Here is a 21,920-nt window from a genome sequence, read left to right as displayed (position 1 = left end):
GGTCTTGAATATACATTAGGAAATACAGTAAAGAAAATGAGGCTTGCATAAACCACTGTGCTGCAGCTTTATTGTTGTTGCCTCATGCATTTCACAGTAATAACACTAGGGGCACCTTGTGCGTAACAGTTTAGTGTTGTTCTCATTTAAATGTACACATTTTGTAAATTCCGTTACCGTTTGAAGTAAGATGTTCTTTGCATTAAGATTTGCCACATTCAAGATGGCAAACTGTCGTTTTTATGACGACTTGAAACTTTTCTGGCTTTTAAAAACGACAGTTTGGCACCTTATATGTGGCATATCTTAATGTCAGAAATGTCTTACTTCAAACGGTAACGGAAGTTACGTATACAAAATGTGTACATTTAAATGAGAACGAGTGATTGGTTAGACGAGATACGTCCGCAATGCACCTTGATATGTCACCAACAGTTGCATGATCTTCATTTTCCGTGTTCCTTTAGTACTTTTGTGATCAATATAGGGTTTAAAGTCTTGTTTTTGCATTTAATAGAAGTCATCTGTTTATAGAGCCACTACAATTCTAAGAGTAGAGTGTACGTTTTGAATATGTGACGTTGCATGATTTTAATTTACTGTGTTCCTCTTGCGTTTTAGGTTCAAGATTCAAGATTTATTTATTGCATTTCGCAGTGAAATTACTGAATTACATTCAATGTACAAATAATTGTTAACAAGGTAAAAGCTTTTACAACTTACGACATTGCACATTTCAACGTAATGATTAAAACTTTCAGAATCATTCCACATTTCCCCTTACACGGAATAAATAGCATATACATATATTCCACATAACTTCAATAAAATAATGTGTATACATAAAATGCAAGTGTTGACGACATTATAAATGGTAGCGGCTAGCTGCTCATGATGAGAATTATTGACCAAACTTATTGAGCAAGTTCCACATGTATGGGATGGGGATTTGCTATATCTGTTAGTTCTTTCTTTGGGACAGTTCAGTTTCATGCTGTTTCTAGTAACACGGCCTGAAACCTAAAGTCTAGTCGGTGGCAGCCAGTCTCTGTACTCAGACTCTAGCAATGTCCTCGCAAACTTGAGGCAAAGCTGCTCCCTTCTCTCTGCAAGAGTTACCAGTCCAAGGTATTGCAGTGCACACGGGTAGTCTGTGTAAGAGTTCCCTAAAATGATATAGCACGCCCTCTTCTGGATTCTTTCCAGTTTCTCAGCTTGGGTTTGTGTCAGTCCCGGTGACCAAGCAGGTACCGCATACTCAAGAATGGGCCTGACATAGTATTGCGTAACTGAATTGTGGTTGTTTGAATCAATACGTGAGACTTATGATCTCTTAAGCCTGTTGTCTATCTACACAATTATGTGTATGTTTGAAATAAGTCCTTTGGATTAAAAAGACTGTACAGAAGAAGAAAAAATGCATATGTTCTGTTTATCCAAACTTTGCGTACATTGACCTCCAAAATTCAAATGCTCTAGTTTCAGTACTGTATGTCATCATGTATGAATTCAAAGTACCGGTCGCCTGAAACATGTCATTTGTAAATTGTAATAGGCTTTTTGGTACTGACAAATATCGAATAGAATTACTGCAATGTTAGAATATTCTACCGCTTACTAATGTAGGGTTATCACACATATTGACAGACTGGCACAATATTTCCCTTCTAGTGGAATATAAGGAGAGATTTCAATTCTTTTGTTGTTGTGTTCCTGATTTTTCAATATATAGGTACAGTGAAATTGTGTGTGTTTCGTTTGTAATAGTTCTTTCGCTAGGAACACACCGTAGTTGTGTGTCTAGAAATATGACTTGGGATTTTTGCGTCTTCTTGTTGTATTATTAATATAGTGCAGTATAATAAAATATATTTAGTATATAGTACAGTATAATAAAATATAGTATAGTATAGCATAACAAAATATTTCTAAATTATCTAATTGAATTCAAATTAAATTAATATTCTTATCTTCATCCTTTGGAAAAAATTGGAACTATTGTCAGTCAGATATTCATTTATAAAAAAAAAATCAAAATTATCACAGATATCATTATAAAGCCATCTTTGCGACTTAGAATGGACTCTATCTGTACTCTGTACATATTTATGGCAGCTCTAAGAGAATTGCGTGCGATTTATTCAATAGAAACGATAGTTTGCCGACGTTAGACAGTACGCTAATGTAATATAGTGCATATCAAATATGTATAAGCAGATGTGTGTAGGTAGAGGAATCCCCTAGCTTACTGAGAAATGGACATGTAGTATGACTAAGACTGTGCAAGGCAGAGCAAGGCGGCACAAGGCTGTATGACTAAGGCTGTGCAAGGCCGTGCAACTCGGCACAAGGTTGTCCACTCCCCCTGAGACTTGCTACTTCCTTCATCATGTACCTTTGTGTGATTTATCTTGTGACTCAGTCTGTCAGGGAAGATGTGGATGTAGATTGTGAAGCATATAAAATGAGTAACCGAGTGTGTTAAGTAAGACAGACTAGGATTAAGGATAGAGAGGAGAGGACATGCAGAGTGACTTGGAATAAAGATCTTTCCCAACGGCCACGACAACAGCTGGAGTCTGTCTTCACTTTCCATCGAAGGACCTCTCTCTGCTATTTTCCTTACATGGCGTTGTCGGCAGGATTTCGGTAATATCTCCCTGCACGGGCCGGACCTGTGGCACCACGACCGGCATGGCCGACCCTCGGATGACTACCAGACAACAGGAGATGATCATCCCGGACCCCAGCCAGTCTCAGTCCGGTGAGATCTTGCCTTTGCTTGGTTTTGAGCATTGTGATGACCTGGCCACTTACAGCTTGTTTGATTTTTGTTATTCTTTCTGATGTAGTCTAATCTTGCAGTGTAAGTCGGAAAGGCAGCTTAGGTTCTCTAAAACCTAATCGTTAGTTTCCAAAAGTTATACAGATATAGGTGAAAAGAAAAAAAAGTTGTGCCAAGTCCTTCAAAGTAGCAGAACAAAACATTGTCTCGTTTACAATCTGAATTGAAGTTTGCTTGTCTGATTTTGCTAAAGGAAATGCCCTGTCATTCATTGATTTACTTGGGGATCGAATGGTGGAGAGAAAAGGTCAATGTAGAGCCGGTGTGTTTGTTTCCTCGTAGATAGACCATTCCACAGAATTTAAAAGAAAGGGGATACTGCCCACATACATTTTACTAAACAGTTTACTGACAATGTATTGCAATGTTAGGGGCCCTCAGAATGCTGGCACTGTACATGTAGAACACGCTTGAATATTTTGAGACGTAATCCAGTAAGAATAGGTCGACAGGAGCTCTATCGCCCACAGTCTCCCAGGGTAGTAGGTATTGAGCGAGCCTAGTTTGACCTTGGTTTCACCTAGTTTGACCTGGTTCCAGAGCTAGAAAACATGATAGCATCTAAACATGTTAAAAGCTAAACCTTGCTTCAGGAAACAGCAAACTGCTTTCAACCACGGCCACGACAACAACTGGAGTCTGTCTTCACTTTCCATCGAAGGACCTCTCTCTGCTATTTTCCTTACACTAATTTTCGTTCACATTACCTTACTGTGTAATCTGCGTCTACTTGTCACTCACAAATATCGTCTTTTCACTTTGTCCAGGACCTTTTGCCCGTACATTTCTTCAGTTGTTTTAGCTAGGTAAGAGACTGCTCCTTTGTTCAGTATAGGTTTGTTTAGTATGACACTTTTTTTACGTTAAAAAACACGCCGATCTGGGACGCCGTGTTGGACCGCGGGACCCGAACGTGACTTTAGTTCACTTAACTTTATCAGAAATTGCAACAATACAATACACAGTGGAACGCCAGGCAGACAAGCTGATTTTGAGGACCACTCAACATTACAATTACATTTAATGATTAGGTATTGAGTACGCAATTTAAAGGCACCCTCATAAATCAGTTGATAAATCAGTTGATAGCTTCCCAGTGTTCTTTGCGCGATTGCTTCCGATGATTGGAAGCAAACCCCTCTGATTGGCTGAAGCTGTTTTGGTGGCGAGGTCGCCATAACCATGTCTGGGCACGCTGGTAATCAGGGCCCCTTCGCGACCGATGTATCGTGGAGCGTAGGGGGCCTGATTTATGAGGGTGTTTAAAGGTGTCTCAGCTAGAAGCTACGGGGCGGTAAATCTTTTTGTTGTTGCAATGTAAGTATGCAGTTCTTCAGACAGTTGATGGCCAGGTTGTTAGTTTCTGACCCCGGGAGTAAGGGAGATTCAGTAGGGCGTTGTTGTACAATATGTTCAACGGTGGATGAGAGGTTGTTACGCTGGTCAGAGTATACACTACCAAAAATGCCTTTTCTTATTTCTCTTGTTTATTCTTGTTTTTCTTGTTCTAAGAAAATATATCTTTGAGCAAGCATATTATTCTGTGTACAAGAAAAAATAAAAGTCCCTGTTTTGAGCAAATTCAAGAAAGACATATTTTTCTTTTGCAAAGAATTGTTTTCTTACAGACAATCGACCAATATTCCTAGAATATTTTTCTTGCGGTAAGAATGTCTTTCTAACACATTCTTACGCCTAGATTGAATTTCTTGTTCTTGAACCTTGAGAACAGTTCTGAACTCAAGACTAAAATTCTTACACCTAGAATGAGTTTCTTATAGTAAGATTGATATTCTTTTACCAGTACCTTTCTGTCCTCTAGACTGCATTTCTTACACCTAGAATGAGTTTCTAGTACTGAGATTTAGGTTCGATTACTAGGAATACCTTTCTGTCCTCAAGACTTAATTTCGTATACCTAGAATTAGTTTCTTGTTCTGAGTTTGAGGTTTCTTTACTAGGAATACCTTTCTTTCCTCAAGACTGGATTTTTTAAACAAGTATAGTGCGGGACGATTTCAGTGGTGGCCCCACAGGCACAAGAGAGCGACAATGTCACAGGTGGCGCTTGCGAACCATGCCCAAAAGCTAATGAAACTATGCCGTGTCTGTGGTTTCTCTGTTCTGACATCTAGCGAAAGGAATCTGAACGACAAGATACTTGAGTGCAAGGACTTCCAGAAGGTACTGTTGAATACTTTTGTTATTGATGTTTCTTCGGATGATCCGTTCAGGCACCCACCATTTTTTCCGTCGCAGATGTAGGGCAAAGTTAGGTAAAGATAGGTTTTTCGGCAAAAGGAATAATGTATTGTGGCCAGACCACTCAGAAAACTGTGAAAATGCAACGAAGCAGAGTTGCACAAGAAAGGCGGCATGCAGGCTTATAAAGGCAACCCTTAACGGTAGGCTAAAGAAAACAACAACATGTACTCCTTTATCTTCATCTAAATCCTTGTCCGCACCTTACAATGTCAATGGAAATGCATGTCCACTAGACTGCCAGGCCACCAGTCAAAGTGCAATACAAACATAGAGTATTGGAGATTCTTTTTACACAACCGGTAATTCTCACCTGCTAACGTTTCGATGTCTGTCAGACACCTTCATCAGAGCTTCTGACTGGAGTACTGCTGTGCTTACAGCAAGTAGACAAGAAATCGGCAGTCACTGACCACAATGCCAGACACAATTGCGTCATCGACTGGGAGGGGGCCAAGGTCATCGACAGAGAGGATAACAGACGCACCCGGTGAATTAAGGAGGCAGTCTGGATAAGGAAGACAACACCGGTGATGAACCGAGACGAGGGGGATACAAACTTAGCCACGTTTGGGACAGTGTTCTCGCCGCAAAAGCGCCACCTACATCGGCTACTTATAGCGGTGAGAAGCAGGACTCCAGTCAGAAGCTCTGATGAAGGTGTCTGACAGACATCGAAACGTTAGCAGGTGAGAATTACCGGTTGTGTAAAAAGAATCTCCAATACTCTATGTTCTACCATCCTGATGAAATTATTTTCGGATGCAATACAAACAGTTGTACAGCAGGTGTCAGGCACTACAAATGCTCCTTCACAACAATGGGAGGAGAACTTACTAACAAGTCTGGTTGGGAGGATGGTAAACACTGCACGAAACCATCAAACAATAAGGTGTCCTACTGGAGGACAGGTAAATATTTCTACTATATTTTATATTGATAGTGTTGATATTTCTGCATTCCTAATAATGAATTGCATCTCATCTACATGTAGGTGCCAACACATTTGTACAGTATTTGGCTTATGTTTAAGATAACAGACACAAGACACAAGATATGAGAGACCCCATCAGGTGTGACCTAATTTGTTTCAAGCTCTATATAGTGAACATCGTTTTGTATAATGATATTTTGGTCACATATAGCAAAGGTACATATACTGATGTATTATTAAAAATCTAAAACAATAGATATAAACACAGTATCCAGATTATATTCTTAATCGAAACATGACATCTCTGAAAAAACAAAATGCAGAATAAGAAAATCTCTAGCGACAATTAAAAGGTCTACAGTCACAAAAATCTTCTTTTCTTTTCTCTGTACGTCATGCAGGCTATAACACTACATAAAGTGAAAGTGGCAAGGAAGCCTACATCAGAGGTGAGTAAACACTGCACGAAATGGCCTCGGGTCCCGACGGATACGTACAGGGATTTTCTGTATTTTTGGCGGTTACTGATGGATACTGACGGATACAGGCGGATCCAACGTAATTAACGGATCCGACTAAATCCGCAAGGAATATTTCCGGAGGAATCCCTGTATGTATCCGCCGGAATCCGAGGCCATTTCGTGCAGTGAAAGCCACTAACTGGCGGCGAGCCAAAGAGGTACATCCCACAAAGAAGGTCACTAGTGGCGGGGATGCAGAGCATCAGATGGTCACCGAGCTGAAACGGGTTCCACGGGAGAGGCTGAAAGAGATGCTCCACAGCCTGAAGCTGGTCCGGATTGCTGACGGCCACCTACTATCTGCAAAAACAGACCTCAATACATGTATGTCTTGGAACCAGAGGGAGCTGAAAAGGTTAGCTTCTTACTTCAGCTGCTATTCTGACTACATCAAAAGGAAAGGAAAGGAAAGTAATCTCGATCCAGTTTTAGCTCACTGAAGAGCTAATCTTCCACTGGTCGTGACAGAGAAGAAGACAGACGCTATGTACAGTATTTACAGGTTCATTGTTCCGGGGAAATTCCCCTAGCTCTTTTCGAATAGCACAATGAACAGTGGACTACGGCTTAACGTCCCGTCTTAAGGACTGCGATCTTTTCCGGTAGCGTGCATGTCGGGTGAGCAACACAGCCGGGATCGAACCCCGGGCTTCTAGTTCCAGAGGCAAGATCGCTAACCACTGGACTACGCACGCTACGTTTATCAAATGATCAATAAACAAACTAACATATGCCCTGATATAGCAACATTAAACAAAACACTTATTTTGAAGTTCTAAATAAGAAAACAAACGTTTCAGAATGAATATCAATGTTTCTACCATAACATGCATGAAAGCTTAAGGTCTTAGTCATAAATGTACGTATACAAAGTGTACTCACAGTTTATTTGTATGACTTCCTTTTGCATGGGCTATGCCCTATTGTCGAAGTGGTACGGCATACGGGATTTGTTGGACACACTTTTGATTTGAATTGCTGACAACGCTAAACAACACGTGGTAGTTCATAAATGTCAATTGCCAAATCATGTTAATAACATAAAAATACATTATGGCAACGACCCGATGTTTCATACCTATGGACGGGTATTTTGGACTTAGCTATAGACTTACTTATTTATTTATTAGTTTCGATTTACCACATTTTGTGGAAGGATTGACATAACAGGTGAACTATCACCTTTTCAAGATGTCATCCCAGACCGGACTGTAAGATTTGGACCATCGCACACCGGGGCATACCCCTACTCTTTTTCGAAAGGTGTGGTGGTTTTTTTCACGTGCGCGGGGTGTGGCTCTCCCCAAACACGGGACCTCCATTTAACGTCCTATCCGAGGGACGTCCCTAACCCTAGATGAGCTAGGTACTCATTTACACCTGAGTGAAGTGAGGAAAGTCGTGTTAAGTGCCTTTCCCAAGGGCACAACGTCGGGGCGCAAGTTCGGACATGTCTCTGGGCACAACCCGGGATTGGATCCCGAGTCCCATTGTTTGACAGCCGCGCGCTCTACACTTGCGACACATGCGCCTTACGTCTAAAGTGCCCCTTTATATTCGTTATAATCTGATGTTTGTTTTGATAAATATTTCATTTCTTGATGCTGTATAATTGGCGCAGAGGATATTAGTTGCATAATGTAAGTCTCATCGCCACTTTGTGTCGTCCCTCTACCTATGTTTGGTACTTTGTGAATGAATAATGTAAAAAAAAAATGTCTGAACAAGTGTAGCTTCATAAGTATTCATTTATTGCATGTTTTTTGCCTGTGTATAACTTTGTATACTATCCAAAGACAACTGCACATGTACATGGATTTTAATACAGATTATATATGAGATGGTTGAATTTATTTTTGCAAAACTTGCATTAGCATTGTTAGATAAGAATGGTGAAGGCTTACACATACTATTGTAAGAGAATCCATAATTTCTAAAAGCTTTTATTTGAAAATAAAAGGAAACAAATCATTTAGTAGCTGCAGGAAAAGAATATGCAGGGGAGACCAGAACCGTATTAGGATTTTTGTAGGTATTTACTTAAATTGAGACTATAAGTATATGCTCATAACAATTATGATTTGAAAAAAGCAAATCGTTAAAGATATACGCAATGTAACAATTATTCAAGCAACTGTCTAAAATTTGTAAACGGTCTGACGTTCCAGACCAGCATCAGCGGATGCTCTCTGAAACTTCTGACCGTTTCTAAATTGTATCCTGAGTATCTTATTACCTGAATGTCTTACCTACAGCGACGTTATAGGTGTACAACAAAATGAAAAATGCCTTTGCTTATGGCTTTGCAATTGAACAGAAAAACTTAAGAAGCTATAGTTGGATCGTGATGTGTTGAAAAGTCTTGAAACAGGCAACTTTTAGGGTTTCTTCGTCAGATCAAGTTTCTCCATGGCGATCAGTCGCAACTTCTTCCGGTCAACCTGTATCGTGTGAACCAACCAAACTGCTTTCATAACACATCCCAAAACACTAATTAGCTAGGGAGGGTTTCTTAATCATGTTAACCTTCCTATAACTATTTCAAATACTTTAACTGTCTTATGCATGAACAAATCACAACGGATATATAACGTTGTTACATTTCTAAGAAATTACTTGAATGGTGTATTTTCGTAATACACTGCAGCAATGCGATAGAAACGCATTTTATATTTCAGAATCATTATCGTCTTAACATATCATGGCTGAATTACAATTGTAACTCTATTGTATTTGTGTCTTAAAATATGTAAGCAATCAAAATATACGCAGGCTCAAAGTTGGTAAATTTCGTCAAATATTAAACCAGAGGAAATGTTCCTATTACATCAAGTTTCTACGAATGCAGATGCAGAAACCAGTGAATGCATATATGAGGATGATACACCGTAGGTAGACTAGCACAAGAATCAACAGAATACCATATGTAACGATTCGTACCCTGTAATCAATGCTGAAGGCATTTTTGAAGGACGACTTACCTTTGCCAGTGAGGCGGTCATCGGGAACTCGTTGAAGAAGACAAAATAGCCTGGTACCTCTATCGGGACCATCTACACAGGAAAAATTGATGAAATAAAATGTATAGTATTTCTTAAACATGCTTACCTATATTATAGCATTAACTTTGATAATATATTTATATCTTTGATTACATCAATCATTCCTTAACAAAGACTGGATTCTGTTAGTCGAAAATTTTGATTTTGTAATGGAATTCACAGTTTAACTCTTATCCGGGATAACTTTTACTAACACAGATTAACTTTCAAGTTACTAAATGTGATTGCATGTATCGATGCATAGTCAGCAAATACGTCTTTATCTTTCCATTTAAGCAATGACGTACAATTGGTGATGACTGGGACATGTCAGGGGGCTGTTAACAATTCTACGTTTCCGTGGAAACATCGAGTCTAAGATTGGTTTGTCTGTACCACTGCGTAAGAAATGACATATTCTCACCCCCATCTCAACGCAAGCCGTCTTCATTTCCCTTGAGTCGGCGGATCGCCCTTCTTTCAGGCTGAAAGGAATTCATAATGGCCATATAAGAAAATTCCCCACACTACACCGTTTAGCCATACGGCTAGAAAGTCTTGGATATTTAAGGTTGTTGAAAACAACCATTGAGATCATTACAGTCTGTTGGATTCAATCAGACTAGTCCTAGTTATATTAATAATGCATATGCCAGGCAAAATTACCTTACTAGTCAAGATGGCTTTTCATATGACAGTGGTGCATATTTCAGAGGGCCATGGTAGTCGTACTATTCTGCAATATGTATTAGATGTATACTTATCAGCACAGTTATAATTCAGTATAGAAAATTATTGAGTAAAGGCCTTTAAACATAAGGTATATGAGAGGTTGAATGCAAGGGTTGTTAGTTCTATGTTAAATGTACTTACATGATGCAGGCACATATCTCCTCAACGCTTGCAGGGTTAGGCACGCTAACAACCTAATTAAAGGAAAATGTATCTATCATATACCAGAAGTTGTTCATAAAATAATGTTAAGATGGAATAAACCAGTTCACTTGTCATCATGATCAATAGGCTTCAGGTGTTCACCCTATTATTCGTTGTTTTCTTACTATCAACATCCTACATTACGGGCATTTTCCTCGAATGCATGCATAATGCTTTTATTGAAAGAATGATAAAATGCTAGTTTTCACCCTGACGTCTTGCACTTTGGGATGCTTCGATAACGGCGCCTCAATGACAGAAGGGTGCACGTTGTAGGCATTCCTTATAATCATATCCTGGGGACACATGGGAGCTATGTTATTGTTATAATAATAATAACTTTATTGCACAACAATTGTACAAGGTACAAAGTATGGCATTTACTGGTACATAGATAACATTCTAACAGGCTAACCAATCTATCTAATACAATATTGTGTAGTAGTCTATATGATGTATAGTTTTTGGTGTGTGTGTGTGTGTGTGTGTGTGTGTGTGTGTGTGTGTGTGTTTGTGTCGGTCTGTCTGTGTGTCTTTCCGTCTGTGTGTATGTGATGTGTGTGTGTGTTTCCGCACTACTGTAGTCAGCATAACTCAAGAACTTCTGATGGATTACGATGATATTTTTAAAGATTGTAATTGACCAAGATTCAACATCATAAGCGTGCCGGCCGTAGACTCTGTCTGATGCCATGATGGAAAAAGAATATACCTATTGCATAGTTGAAAGTATGCATGTATACAAAAGGTATGCGTGCTCGTATGTATGTATGTATGGATGTATATATGCATTTATGTATTTTTGTATGTATGTATGTATGTATGTGCCGGCGTTTCCGTGCAAGGATTGAACTGATCAGCCACTCCCGCACCCACAAGGACAACTGAAGTTGAGGTCCTCATCGACTACGATAGAGGAACATCATCATGTATGTATGTATGTATGTTTGTATGTATGTATGTATGTATGTATGTATGTATGTATGTATGTAGTGCCGGCGTTTCCGTGCAAGAATTGAACTAATCAGCCACTCCCGCACCCACAAGGACAACTGAAGTTGAGGTCCTTATCGACTATGATGGACGAACATCATCATGTATGTATGTATGTATGTATGTTTGTATGTATGTATGTATGTATGTATGTATGTATGTATGTATGTGTATATGTATGCAGTCTTGTGCATATGTGTGTGTGGTTTAGAGCTGGTGGAAGACGATAGTTGTTAGGCACGTCACCGTAGATAACTGTAGTCTAATGAGTGTTAGTGCTTAGAAACATATTACTTGTGTGTATCTGAATACGGTAGGCTACTCGTCACAATGATAAGAATGAAAAAAAAAGATTATAATAATCCCAGTATTTCAAAACTTACCGAACATCTGCCAAAATGCTTCAAGACACCGTTTTCATCGAGAACACCGAGATCTCTAAATGCAGAGAAAATCTAACTTTAGAATTCAATCAATGTTTGTGGATGTTATCAAATAATGTTCCTATGGATTGATCTCCATCGTAACGTTTGATAACGAAGTATTCCATTTCTGTCTCCGAAATAAAACACTTACCGCTTAAGACATGCATTGGTTTAAATGTATCATCAGATCTAACTCCATCATGACTCTCAACCATTCACATAAACAAGAACTTTAGAATATCAATCCTGCTACCATAATAATCACATTTTTTGAAGCTTTTGAAGCTTTAGAATATCCTAATACAAAGGTGTGTCAAAAGTATGGATTTAAAAGTTAACCAAACGCGATACCTTTGTTGCATTGCTATAGATATAAAAATTCCGCACTGCAAATGTAGTAAAGCTTTAGTATAAACCGATCTAAATTCTTCATTTTCCTATTTCACGAGCACAGTAATACAACCCGGCAATATAAAGAAATGAATTTAACTATTCAACGCCTACCATTTAACTACAAAGCCAGATGTTACTGTTGTATACCTAACTAACAAAGATATAGCAATAGTTTCTTCAGATCGGTAAGTCAGCTGATAGCAAACCAATAATGACTGGGTTCTATTAAACGCACTCCAACTATAGGTGTCACTGCCATTACAGATGCGGTCCCAAAAAGTTAAGCATTCACACACATAACATTACGTAGGTACATGTAGTTAATGCGGTGTTTAAAATGCGGTTCCAGACGTAAGGCATTTACATACATGTCTATATATATATATATATATATATATATACAGATAGGTATAGTTCATCAGGTGTTTACCATGCGGTCCCAAACGCACAGAGACGTTGAAAAGTTAAACAAAGATTCATTTGAAACTTGACGCATAACCTACCCAGTTTTGTACCAGCCGTCAGCTGTCATCGCCTGTGATGTTTTCTCCTTGTCTCCGTGGTACCCTTTGAACAAAAATTCCCCTCTCACCCAGACCTCCCCCACCTGGCCTAATGGTACAACCTGACCATCTTTGTCTACGAGCTGAATCTACGTGAACACATGCAGTAATTATGATTAAGAATTCTATTGCAATAATGACAGTAAAGGCGATCCGAAATTGATATACCATATACACAGCTGTACTATTTTGATTGATACAGAGTACAAAACGAAGATACCATTCAGTTATTCCTAATAGAATTCTATTTACTGATTATCTGCCTGTCGAGTGTAACAGATAAATGATTCTCATTTTTCTTTTACACAAAACACCATTCCATACATCGAAGTGACCTAGAAACCGACAACAAATCATGTAGTGTTCGGGAGTTTACTTACGTTAACCCCAGAATATTTATTTCCATCTCGAAAATTCTCCAATGTCTCTATCTACCTGATCGTTTTATAAATAATTAGAAATCATAAGGTGAAATAGCAATAGAGCTTCTTTACCTCCACATGTGGTGCCGGCTTGCCTACTGTTGTTCCTTTCCCCTCTCCAATCATGGCGGCTGGAGCTGATGCCACGCTTGTGAGCTCTGTCATTCCATAGACAACCTTATTAAAAATATAAACAAAATTGTATAATGACAAAGGATGTTGTGACATTAGCAACTAGAGTTCCACGACCTCATACCTTCGCCAAATGATTTTAACCTTTATGACTGACGTATCAGGGGTGTTTGTCATCAATTATAAATCATACCAGTTGATCTTCTTCACCCCAAAAAAAACAAAAGTATGAGCTTAACAAAGAAGGTTATGCTAACAAAGTAACATTTATCATGAATTATGCAAATGGGGTCCTTATAAGCATAATTTGATTCAACGATGTTCACATTCACATAACTTCCAAATGACACAAGTATGAAATTGCCATCATTTACCTGTAAGGAATTATAGTAGTTTCTCATTAATTATGCAAATTATGCCTACATTTGCATATTTTTTATGTAGCAAAATTCCTCAGTAAAAAATGTCACATATGTCAATAGTCATATCATGGAACACAGCGGGTTTTTAAAATTGTCTCATTAATTATGCAAATTAGAATCTGATTTGCATAATTATCGTCCAATCATACAAAACATCACGTAAGCTATGTACATACCAAAGATCATTACCATCAATCAAGCCCATCTTGAGTTATAGTATTTTCGTGATCCTGTAGCACATCTGCCAGTCCCTGGCAATCTAAAGTGCAGTTCAATTCTACTTTGAATCTAAGAAAGCTGCTAGGAGGGTCGTGTTATATTTTTTTATGATTTTTTTCCCAGGATAACAGTAACTACGAGCATACCTAATATTATCACATTCTAAGCGCGCTAACAACGTCACGCCATGTTTTGACTATTGGACTGATTTTCATAGTGATAAAGAATCCTGAGCTCCTACACTTCCAAAAATCGTTTTTCTTGTTTTTCCTTGTACGAAGAAAAATTTTATCACTAAGAATATCATTCTGTATACAGAAATCCCTGTTTTAAGCACAAACAGGAAACCGTATTTTAAGCACAAACAAGAATTGCATCCAATAAATTTTTTCTTGAACTTTTTTAAACCAAGAAAATTAAAGAAAAATATTCTAGTAGAATAAGATTTTCAAGAACAAATATCTTATGGAAAGAATCTGTAAGAATACCACATTTGAACAAAAAGAAATCTTAAAGTTAGGCAGAGAAAGCATTTTTTTCTTATTTTTCTAGATAATTCTTATTGGAAAACATCATGCTAGAAACATTTGCTTAGCTTAAGAAAAAAAGGAATGGAATTCTTTGCGTAAGAATTGACATCGACAAGACTTCCCAGAAGGTTTCTTGAATTTTCTTGTTTTTCTTTGTATAAGAAAATTTTTCTCAACATAAGAAAACAAGAAAAATAAGAAAGAATATGAAAAAAGATTGGGTAGTGTATCGGCAGTTAAGGCTAACATTTGGCCTACTGGGTGGAGTGTTTGCCTTGCATACGGTAAGTCATGAGTTCAAGCCCCGGCCGGGTCATACCAAAGACTTAAAAATGGTACATACTTCTTTCTCTGCTTAGCACTCAGCATTTGGGAACGAGTATGGAACTTAAACACACACTTCACTACCAGCGGACCAGCCCCCTGCTGTTGACTTACACTTGTGTGGCCCAAGGGCTAAGAATGGAGATGGGCGCCACCCCTACGCATCTTTTCAAGACGGATGGGACACTTTAACTTTAACTTGAGGCTAACATTCACGATTAAAACAACACGTCCCGTATGCAGGTAACAAAAAGAAAATATAACAGACTGTTCTGCATTTGCCAAAATGAAACAAAATATATATCTCTAATGGATGTACGCTTCTTATACGCATGTCAGGTTGCCATATTCATGTATTTCCGTGAGTTGTTTGTATCATAACCAGTATAATATCACCAGAAATGCCTAAGGTTGGGTGGGGATGGGAAATTTAATGAACACAAAGTAGATGTAAGGGTTCACCTCTGTCTCAATGTTTTAAGCGTGTTTTTGAACATTTAGCAAGTATCTGTAGAAATTCACCTTTTTAACTTCCTGCCTGCTCTAAATGAGAGTAGGCGACAAGAAATCACCACCAGTAGAGATAGATATAGCAACGCAGAAAAGGAATGAACTACCAGCAAAATAAGCCCAACCGATTCATATGCTTGGAGATGAAGACAAGTTAGGCTGGATAAAAGCGTGATGACAAACAATAGTGTTTACAAACACATTCGTTGAATACTTCGAGTTCTCTTATGATTATAGTTCATCGATTATGCAAATGAGCTGTGTCTTTTGATCATTTTTGTGACTCCACGGGGAACGTGACTAACAAATTAAATGGGAATTATATAGCTGCGAAAACAACAGACAGACCAAACACAATACCACGAACACACACCATCACGAAAATTTAGACACTGCAAAATCAAATGGAGTGAATAAAGGACAACTTACAAAGACGTTCGCTTTTGGCAGGAGATCGGCTGCACGATCAAGCAGACTCTTTGGTACGACGTTGCCGCTGGTGCCCACTAGAAAAATACACGGCATTGAACATAGATATGTTGCGCTATTGTGAAACATCGATCTAGGTTGACGAAGACGTCGAGATAATTCGTACTGACTAAACCAAGATCCTAGTAATTTGCCCGACTAACCCCAAGAGGGAAGGTTTAGCCCCTGGCAGTGGTAAACTTGTACAACACAGGCTATGCGCTATCAATATATATATATGTGCAAGTCTATAAGTTAATTGCTCATTTATTTTACTAATCCTCATACCTAAATACATCTATTATATAGATATGATATATCGAATCGGCTATTGATTCAAAGTAACAATGTTCTTAAAGATTTGTATCAATTTCAGCTTTTGTAAAGAATAGGAAAATGATTTGAAAAAAATATATCAATAACATGAAGAAATCGTAAAACCATGGGTCAAACTATACGAAAGAAATGAATTGTTTCGGGGAGGAAAAAAAAACATAATTATAACTACCTTTCATGCATACTCCTTACCTCCTAGTATTGAGGACAGGTCGTAGTCACCCAAGTGCGGATGGTAAAGCAGGTCATGAAAATCCTTCAGCCACAACACGGAGATCGAGTGGCACCTTTTTTTAAAACAACAAGAAAGATTTTATCCTAAAGCAGGATTAAACTATAATTTCCATTTGCATAGTTAATATTTGTTTTAAAGCACGAACCTCCCGTTATTTACCGTAATTGGATCTATACATATACTACTTTCTCATCAATTATGCAAACTTTGATTTCATATGCATAATCTATATTAGTTCATGTGTCTCTCTTCCTCAGTTACATATTCACATGTTTGAAGACGATGAATAGATTCGAAAACTCACTAAGATTCCTCTATCTCTTCTTGCTTTCGTGAATTATCCACCTTCAGAATTTTCTACAAAACACCCCTGCAGTTTCAGAAAAAGCTGCTTGTAGGCCAGGAGCTGAATAACTTTTCCTCGTGCACAAGAGATGTCCATCACTCCAATTTGGTGAACGTACAATCTTCAGATCAAAATATTATAATAGTGGCCAGGGGAACCAAAATGTAATCATTTTGAGGTCTTTTTACGACCTAACGAAATACCGAATACCAAGAAAATACACAAAGGAATTCTGGAGTTATACACTGTCTTTTTATTGAAAACCTGTATCAAGGAAATATGAGAAGTTTGTGTATAAGATGATAACATTTATAATGACATATCAAACCAAAGTATATCATATCAAACAAAAGCGGTATTGATATCTACCATCAAAATCCTTGCACAACACTTTGGTAGTACTTTGCAGCCTAAGATGTATTGTAATCTTAATCTCTCGTATACCTCTCCTCCTGAATTGTCTTCATGATTTCCACAGATGATGGCGATGTGCTGGCAGGAACAACAACCGCACATCCCGGAATGAAAAATGGGGCGATCGTATAGACTGGGGTTGAGAAGTACGTATAGAGTGTTGATCCCTAACATCGGAACGGTAAAAGAAAACATTTCGACTTGTTGATAGTGTAAGAATAGACACAGATTAACCTTTATCCGTTTACCTGTTGTCCGTTTGTACGCCAGCGCTATGTTTTTGGTGTATTTGTCAGTATGATTACTGTTTTCTGTCTGATATCTAAACCAATTGTCACCCGACACTTTGTTCATCAACATACAGACCCCTTTACGCTTGATTCTTTTTCTTAATGCGTTCAATGATGCTTAAAGAATTGTCCGTATACTTGTACCCAAGTTAGAATAGAAACAGCTGTTACTTCTTTTTCACAATTGGCGCTTCACCTACTGACCTCATTTTAGCCAAACAACGTGGGCTCTGACAGAAGGGTGTTAACAACCTGGGTATATGCATGTATTTCAAATTCGGGGGAAAGACCTTCAATATTCAATATGACTTAATCTTGGACTCATCATTTTAGGAAAGCGATAAAGATCGGAAATTTGGTATGGTAATACCTTGTGTATGTATTTGTTGGTCTTCTTACATACGTATTGGACACGACTTTACATGACAGATTTTCTAGCTCGTTTTCTCTTTTTGGCTTCTGTTAGATACAATTGATTTGAACTTAATAGCACGACACTTTGGCTTAATATATACATTTTAGCGCACAAAATGGCCCAAAACAACTGACTTAAAAGGTTTCAATAATAAAGTCTATGTAAAAGAAATAAATGTCTAAGAACATGTGCCTAACCTATACTTTTGTCAAATCTCAGCTTATTTGGCTAACATATCATATCCATGACAGGTACATTGGATAGTTTTGGGCTCCATTTATAACAAATTAAGTATTGAGTCTAGCAAAGTATACGAACAAAGTACTTTACATAACGTTCCCGGCAGAAACTCTTTCTCTCCCGGTAGAATTGCCGATTCTCAGATTCTGAGATCGCAATCTATGCTCTGATAGATTTTACATTTATATCTGTAAATATATATGCTAGGGATTGCGATCTGGTAGAATCGCAAGAATCGGCGATTTTACTGTTTAAGATCGTGACCGGAGTATCTGTCGACAGATCTGTTAGGTTAGTGGGTTTTTTTTTGCTAGCTTACCACATTCGGCAGACCGATCATCTTGGTGCCCAAACGGACCGTGTTGTACAGACTGAAAGTGCTGTGCTCAACACACTTCGGTTGGCCCATACTTCCCTGTGAAAAATAAACAAGTGCCCGTTGGACATAAACATCCGTAAAGTAATCATTGTGATTGCGGTGTGGCCTACTCTTTTTACTACAGACAAATCCATGAAAATGTTTGTGAGTTATGGGTGCGTACGCACAACCCAGACAAAAACACAAGTTGTTTATCCTTATCTTAGCAAAGCAGCTTATTTTTGCATTACCTCATGAATTATGTAAATGAGGCCCTGATGATTCATATCTTATAGTGTTCAACTTAACTCATTCCAAAGGCCCCAAGAGTAGAATTACCATCATTTACCCCTACGGAATTATTGCATTTTTCTTACTAGTTATTCAAATAAGGTCTTGGAATAAGGTAATTGATATCTATCTATAATCCTGTCTTCCTCAGTTACACATGTTTAAAAATCCTATCATGAAACGCATTGGGTTTATAAGATTTGCCATTTTTTATTCAAATAAGCTCGTTATTCGTATAATTTGGATCTAATTGTATAAATCATTAGTCAATATACATAACAAAAATCACAACGATCCGCCAACCCCATCTTGACTATTTCAAAGTCGAAATCAAAATTGGTTACAGTAGTTCAGAAGAAGGCCCTAGTGGACCAATCCTTCACCACTTACTCTCTGTCACAAGAGCTATCTTGTGGCAGAGAGGGGTCGTGTGGCGCAACGGCAGAGCGTTCGACTCAGAACCAAAAGTTCCCGAGTTCGAATCCTGTCATGTCACCGATCTTGTGCCCTTGAGAAAGGCACTTAACACGACTTTCCTCACTCCACCCAGGTGTAAATGGGCACCTGACTTCGGTTGGGGAAGGTCGTATTGAGGTCAGCTGGTGGCGCCGAATGGCAGCCGCCCAGACCCTTGCGACAATTCCACATAATGCAAGTGTGGATAAGATATGTATATGTATATGTTGTGTATTATGTGAAACCTGTAAACCCTGCATCGATTCAGCGCTAGAAAGTCTGCCATTGCGGGTAATTTCTGACCAATAAACCTTTCTATCTGCCGCTAGATAATTAAGCTTTCAGTGTTTCCAGAACACTAGATGTAAAGCCCAGAAGTTCTGAGGCAGTACCTTAGGGGGCCATTATCAAACTTGACCTTCGTTTTCCCGACTCCTACGCCAACCAAATATCATCCATCCACCCATCACCCTTCAAGTTGGAATCCCATAAGAAGCAGTACAAGGCCATTGGAAGGTTTAATTAAAATTGTAGGACGATGGGAATGCACATATCAAAGCCAATAGCTCTATAAGCCACATGCTCATTTCTTTTCTGATATTCAATCATTTTTTTGTTGTTGTTGATGGAGTATAGTGATGTATGATTTGCATTCAGAACAGTCGTCAGGGTCCTGAATATGCAATGTGTTGATTAAAGGTGTCGGTAGATATCTTAACTAAAAAGAAAGAAAAACGCGCGTACGTAGCCCACTTTTGGTCATAAAACACTGCGCTAGCGGACTTAGTAGTAGTAATGGCAGGTGGTACAAGCTTCCTCTCCTTGAGTGCCCGATCTATTTTCTTTTTAAATTCGTTTTTGTTCTGAGCATGCATTCAACCAATTCAGTGGAAAACCTGTCCCAGATATACGTACCCTGCTTTACACGTGCCATTTCTGCCTCACCAACGCTGTTTTTGACGGAGGTGTTCTGAATAGAACAGGGGGTTCTATGAGTCTTCTATTCTTTCGATATGGTGTTCGACAGGATCGGTCTATTCCCCCTGGGAGGACGCAGACTTGTTGTTCCATGTGCACGCCGTCCCTTTTGCCACTTTCTGTAGAATCCTCGATCATGGAACGGTATTTTTCACCAGATTCTGTAGTATCAAGCTCCCAAAACACTTATCTGTGCGTAAGTCCGGACAATTTGGCGTTAAACCGGGAATTTATCGCCGAAAACAACAAAAAATGTTCATACAGACGACGCGGGCACCATATTGGTTACGTCATGGCCGCAAGGGCTTATGGGATTACGTAATCGGTGATTGCGCAACGACCCGAGGTCGCCGGCCCCGCGAACTAACTTCCGGGTTTCACGCCCTAGACACGCGGCGATGCTGTTTTGTTCCGGGGAATACTCTAAACCGGTTGTAACCGGGAGCGGCAATCTTCGCAAGTTTCTGCATCCCGGTTGTAAGGGAAGACATGCAGTACCCCTATCTATTGACCTAATTCTACTTATGGTGTTGATACAAACATGTACTATTATGATATATTCACAGCTCACCGAAGTAAAGGCCAACAGAAAGGTGTCGTGACAGCTCAGCTGGTCTTGGAGAGTCCTCACTTCCGCAATTAGCTTCTCATCGCTTCCAATCTTCTGAACCGCATCCATAGTATAGGCACCAAATCTTAAAAATATATATTGTACAGAAAATTGTACTAGAAGTTCCAGTGACTCAACACATTACAAACCCACACCTCCTAAGCTATGTGGATCACAAAATGCACACCATCGTAGCAAGCGACTAAGACTAGTTTTGTTCCTTTTTTTCTTTCTTCTCATTTATTTGATAAATGATCGTTTCTTAACCAAAGATACCTTTATACATGTATAGCAACGACCTAAATATGTAACATATGCCACAGTAGAGATTGGAATTCAGGACCATCTGGAATTGTACTAGGACTGATTGGAATTCCAATCTGTCTTATGACAAATTGGAATTCTAACGTATCCCAGGACAATCCCAATTTCTCCAAGCTCAGACTGGAATTCAAATGTGTCCTAGAACAAATGAAACAAATCTGTACTAGGACAATCTCTAATTCTACTGCTGACTGGAAAAAAAATCAGATTACATCAAGATGTTTTGGAAAATAGACTGAATCATGTCACAACTAACATTTCATTCAGTGCCAGCATGTGCAAGCCTACGTTCCAGGGGAGGAAGGCGACACCTTCATGATCCCCCCCCCCCCCGGCATTACCAACGCAGTTAGGAAGTTAACGTCGTCAAGGATTGCGAGCTGACAACCGCATAAAGAGGGAAACCTCTTAACGCCACATGTGTGTCAATCATGCTCTACAACTGTAACAGCTGGGCTGCCCCACAGACAGCGATAGACAAGCTAGACACATGCCACCGAGAACACCTACGAACAATCACAGGACATCGATTGCCAAATAGCTTGATCTCCAACAAAACACTGTACAAGCTGTGTAACACAAGCCCGCTATCAACAAAAGTGAAATATGCCAGGTGGTCCATGTTCGGACACATTCTAAGAATGCCGACCGACACACATGCACAACAGGCTTTGGACTTCGCCCTGA

At 38.9% G+C, this 21,920-nt stretch overlaps 1 protein-coding gene across 2 annotated transcripts; it reads right to left on the bottom strand.

The window, feature by feature from the left end:
• Positions 1–8,489: 8,489 nt before the first annotated feature.
• Positions 8,490–20,988, bottom strand: LOC136442467 (medium-chain acyl-CoA ligase ACSF2, mitochondrial-like). 2 transcript variants are annotated; one of them, XM_066439342.1, is made up of 13 exons: positions 20,871–20,988; positions 18,536–18,631; positions 17,302–17,438; positions 16,469–16,563; positions 15,902–15,978; positions 13,408–13,512; positions 12,854–13,002; positions 11,916–11,970; positions 10,749–10,835; positions 10,477–10,529; positions 10,028–10,088; positions 9,544–9,615; positions 8,490–9,003 (listed from the first exon to the last, which is right to left on the bottom strand). In XM_066439342.1, exons 1-13 carry the CDS (start codon positions 20,976–20,978, stop codon positions 8,941–8,943), a joined length of 1,158 nt encoding a protein of 385 aa, XP_066295439.1. In that variant the 5' UTR covers positions 20,979–20,988; the 3' UTR covers positions 8,490–8,940. The 2 variants fall into 2 exon arrangements, with proteins under 2 accessions (XP_066295439.1, XP_066295440.1); XM_066439343.1 differs by lacking the exon at positions 20,871–20,988 and adding an exon at positions 20,237–20,589.
• Between the last annotated feature and the right edge of the window lie 932 nt (positions 20,989–21,920).

Source organism: Branchiostoma lanceolatum, chromosome 9 (assembly GCF_035083965.1).
Source record: "Branchiostoma lanceolatum isolate klBraLanc5 chromosome 9, klBraLanc5.hap2, whole genome shotgun sequence".
Lineage (NCBI taxonomy): Eukaryota > Metazoa > Chordata > Leptocardii > Amphioxiformes > Branchiostomatidae > Branchiostoma > Branchiostoma lanceolatum.
Note: the sequence above shows the minus strand (reverse complement) of the source record. Positions and strands in the feature narration are given on the sequence as shown.

Excerpts from the sequence above, each read along its gene's own strand:
- LOC136442467 (XM_066439342.1), bottom strand. The coding sequence starts at position 20,978 with ATGGATGCGGTTCAGAAGATTGGAAGCGATGAGAAGCTAATTGCGGAA. Across the intron at positions 15,979-16,468 it reads CCTGTCCTCAATACTAGGAG|TGGGCACCAGCGGCAACGTC; the intron begins GTAAGGAGTATG and ends GTATTTTTCTAG. Across the intron at positions 13,513-15,901 it reads TGCCAAAAGCGAACGTCTTT|GTTGTCTATGGAATGACAGA; the intron begins GTAAGTTGTCCT and ends ATTTTTAATAAG.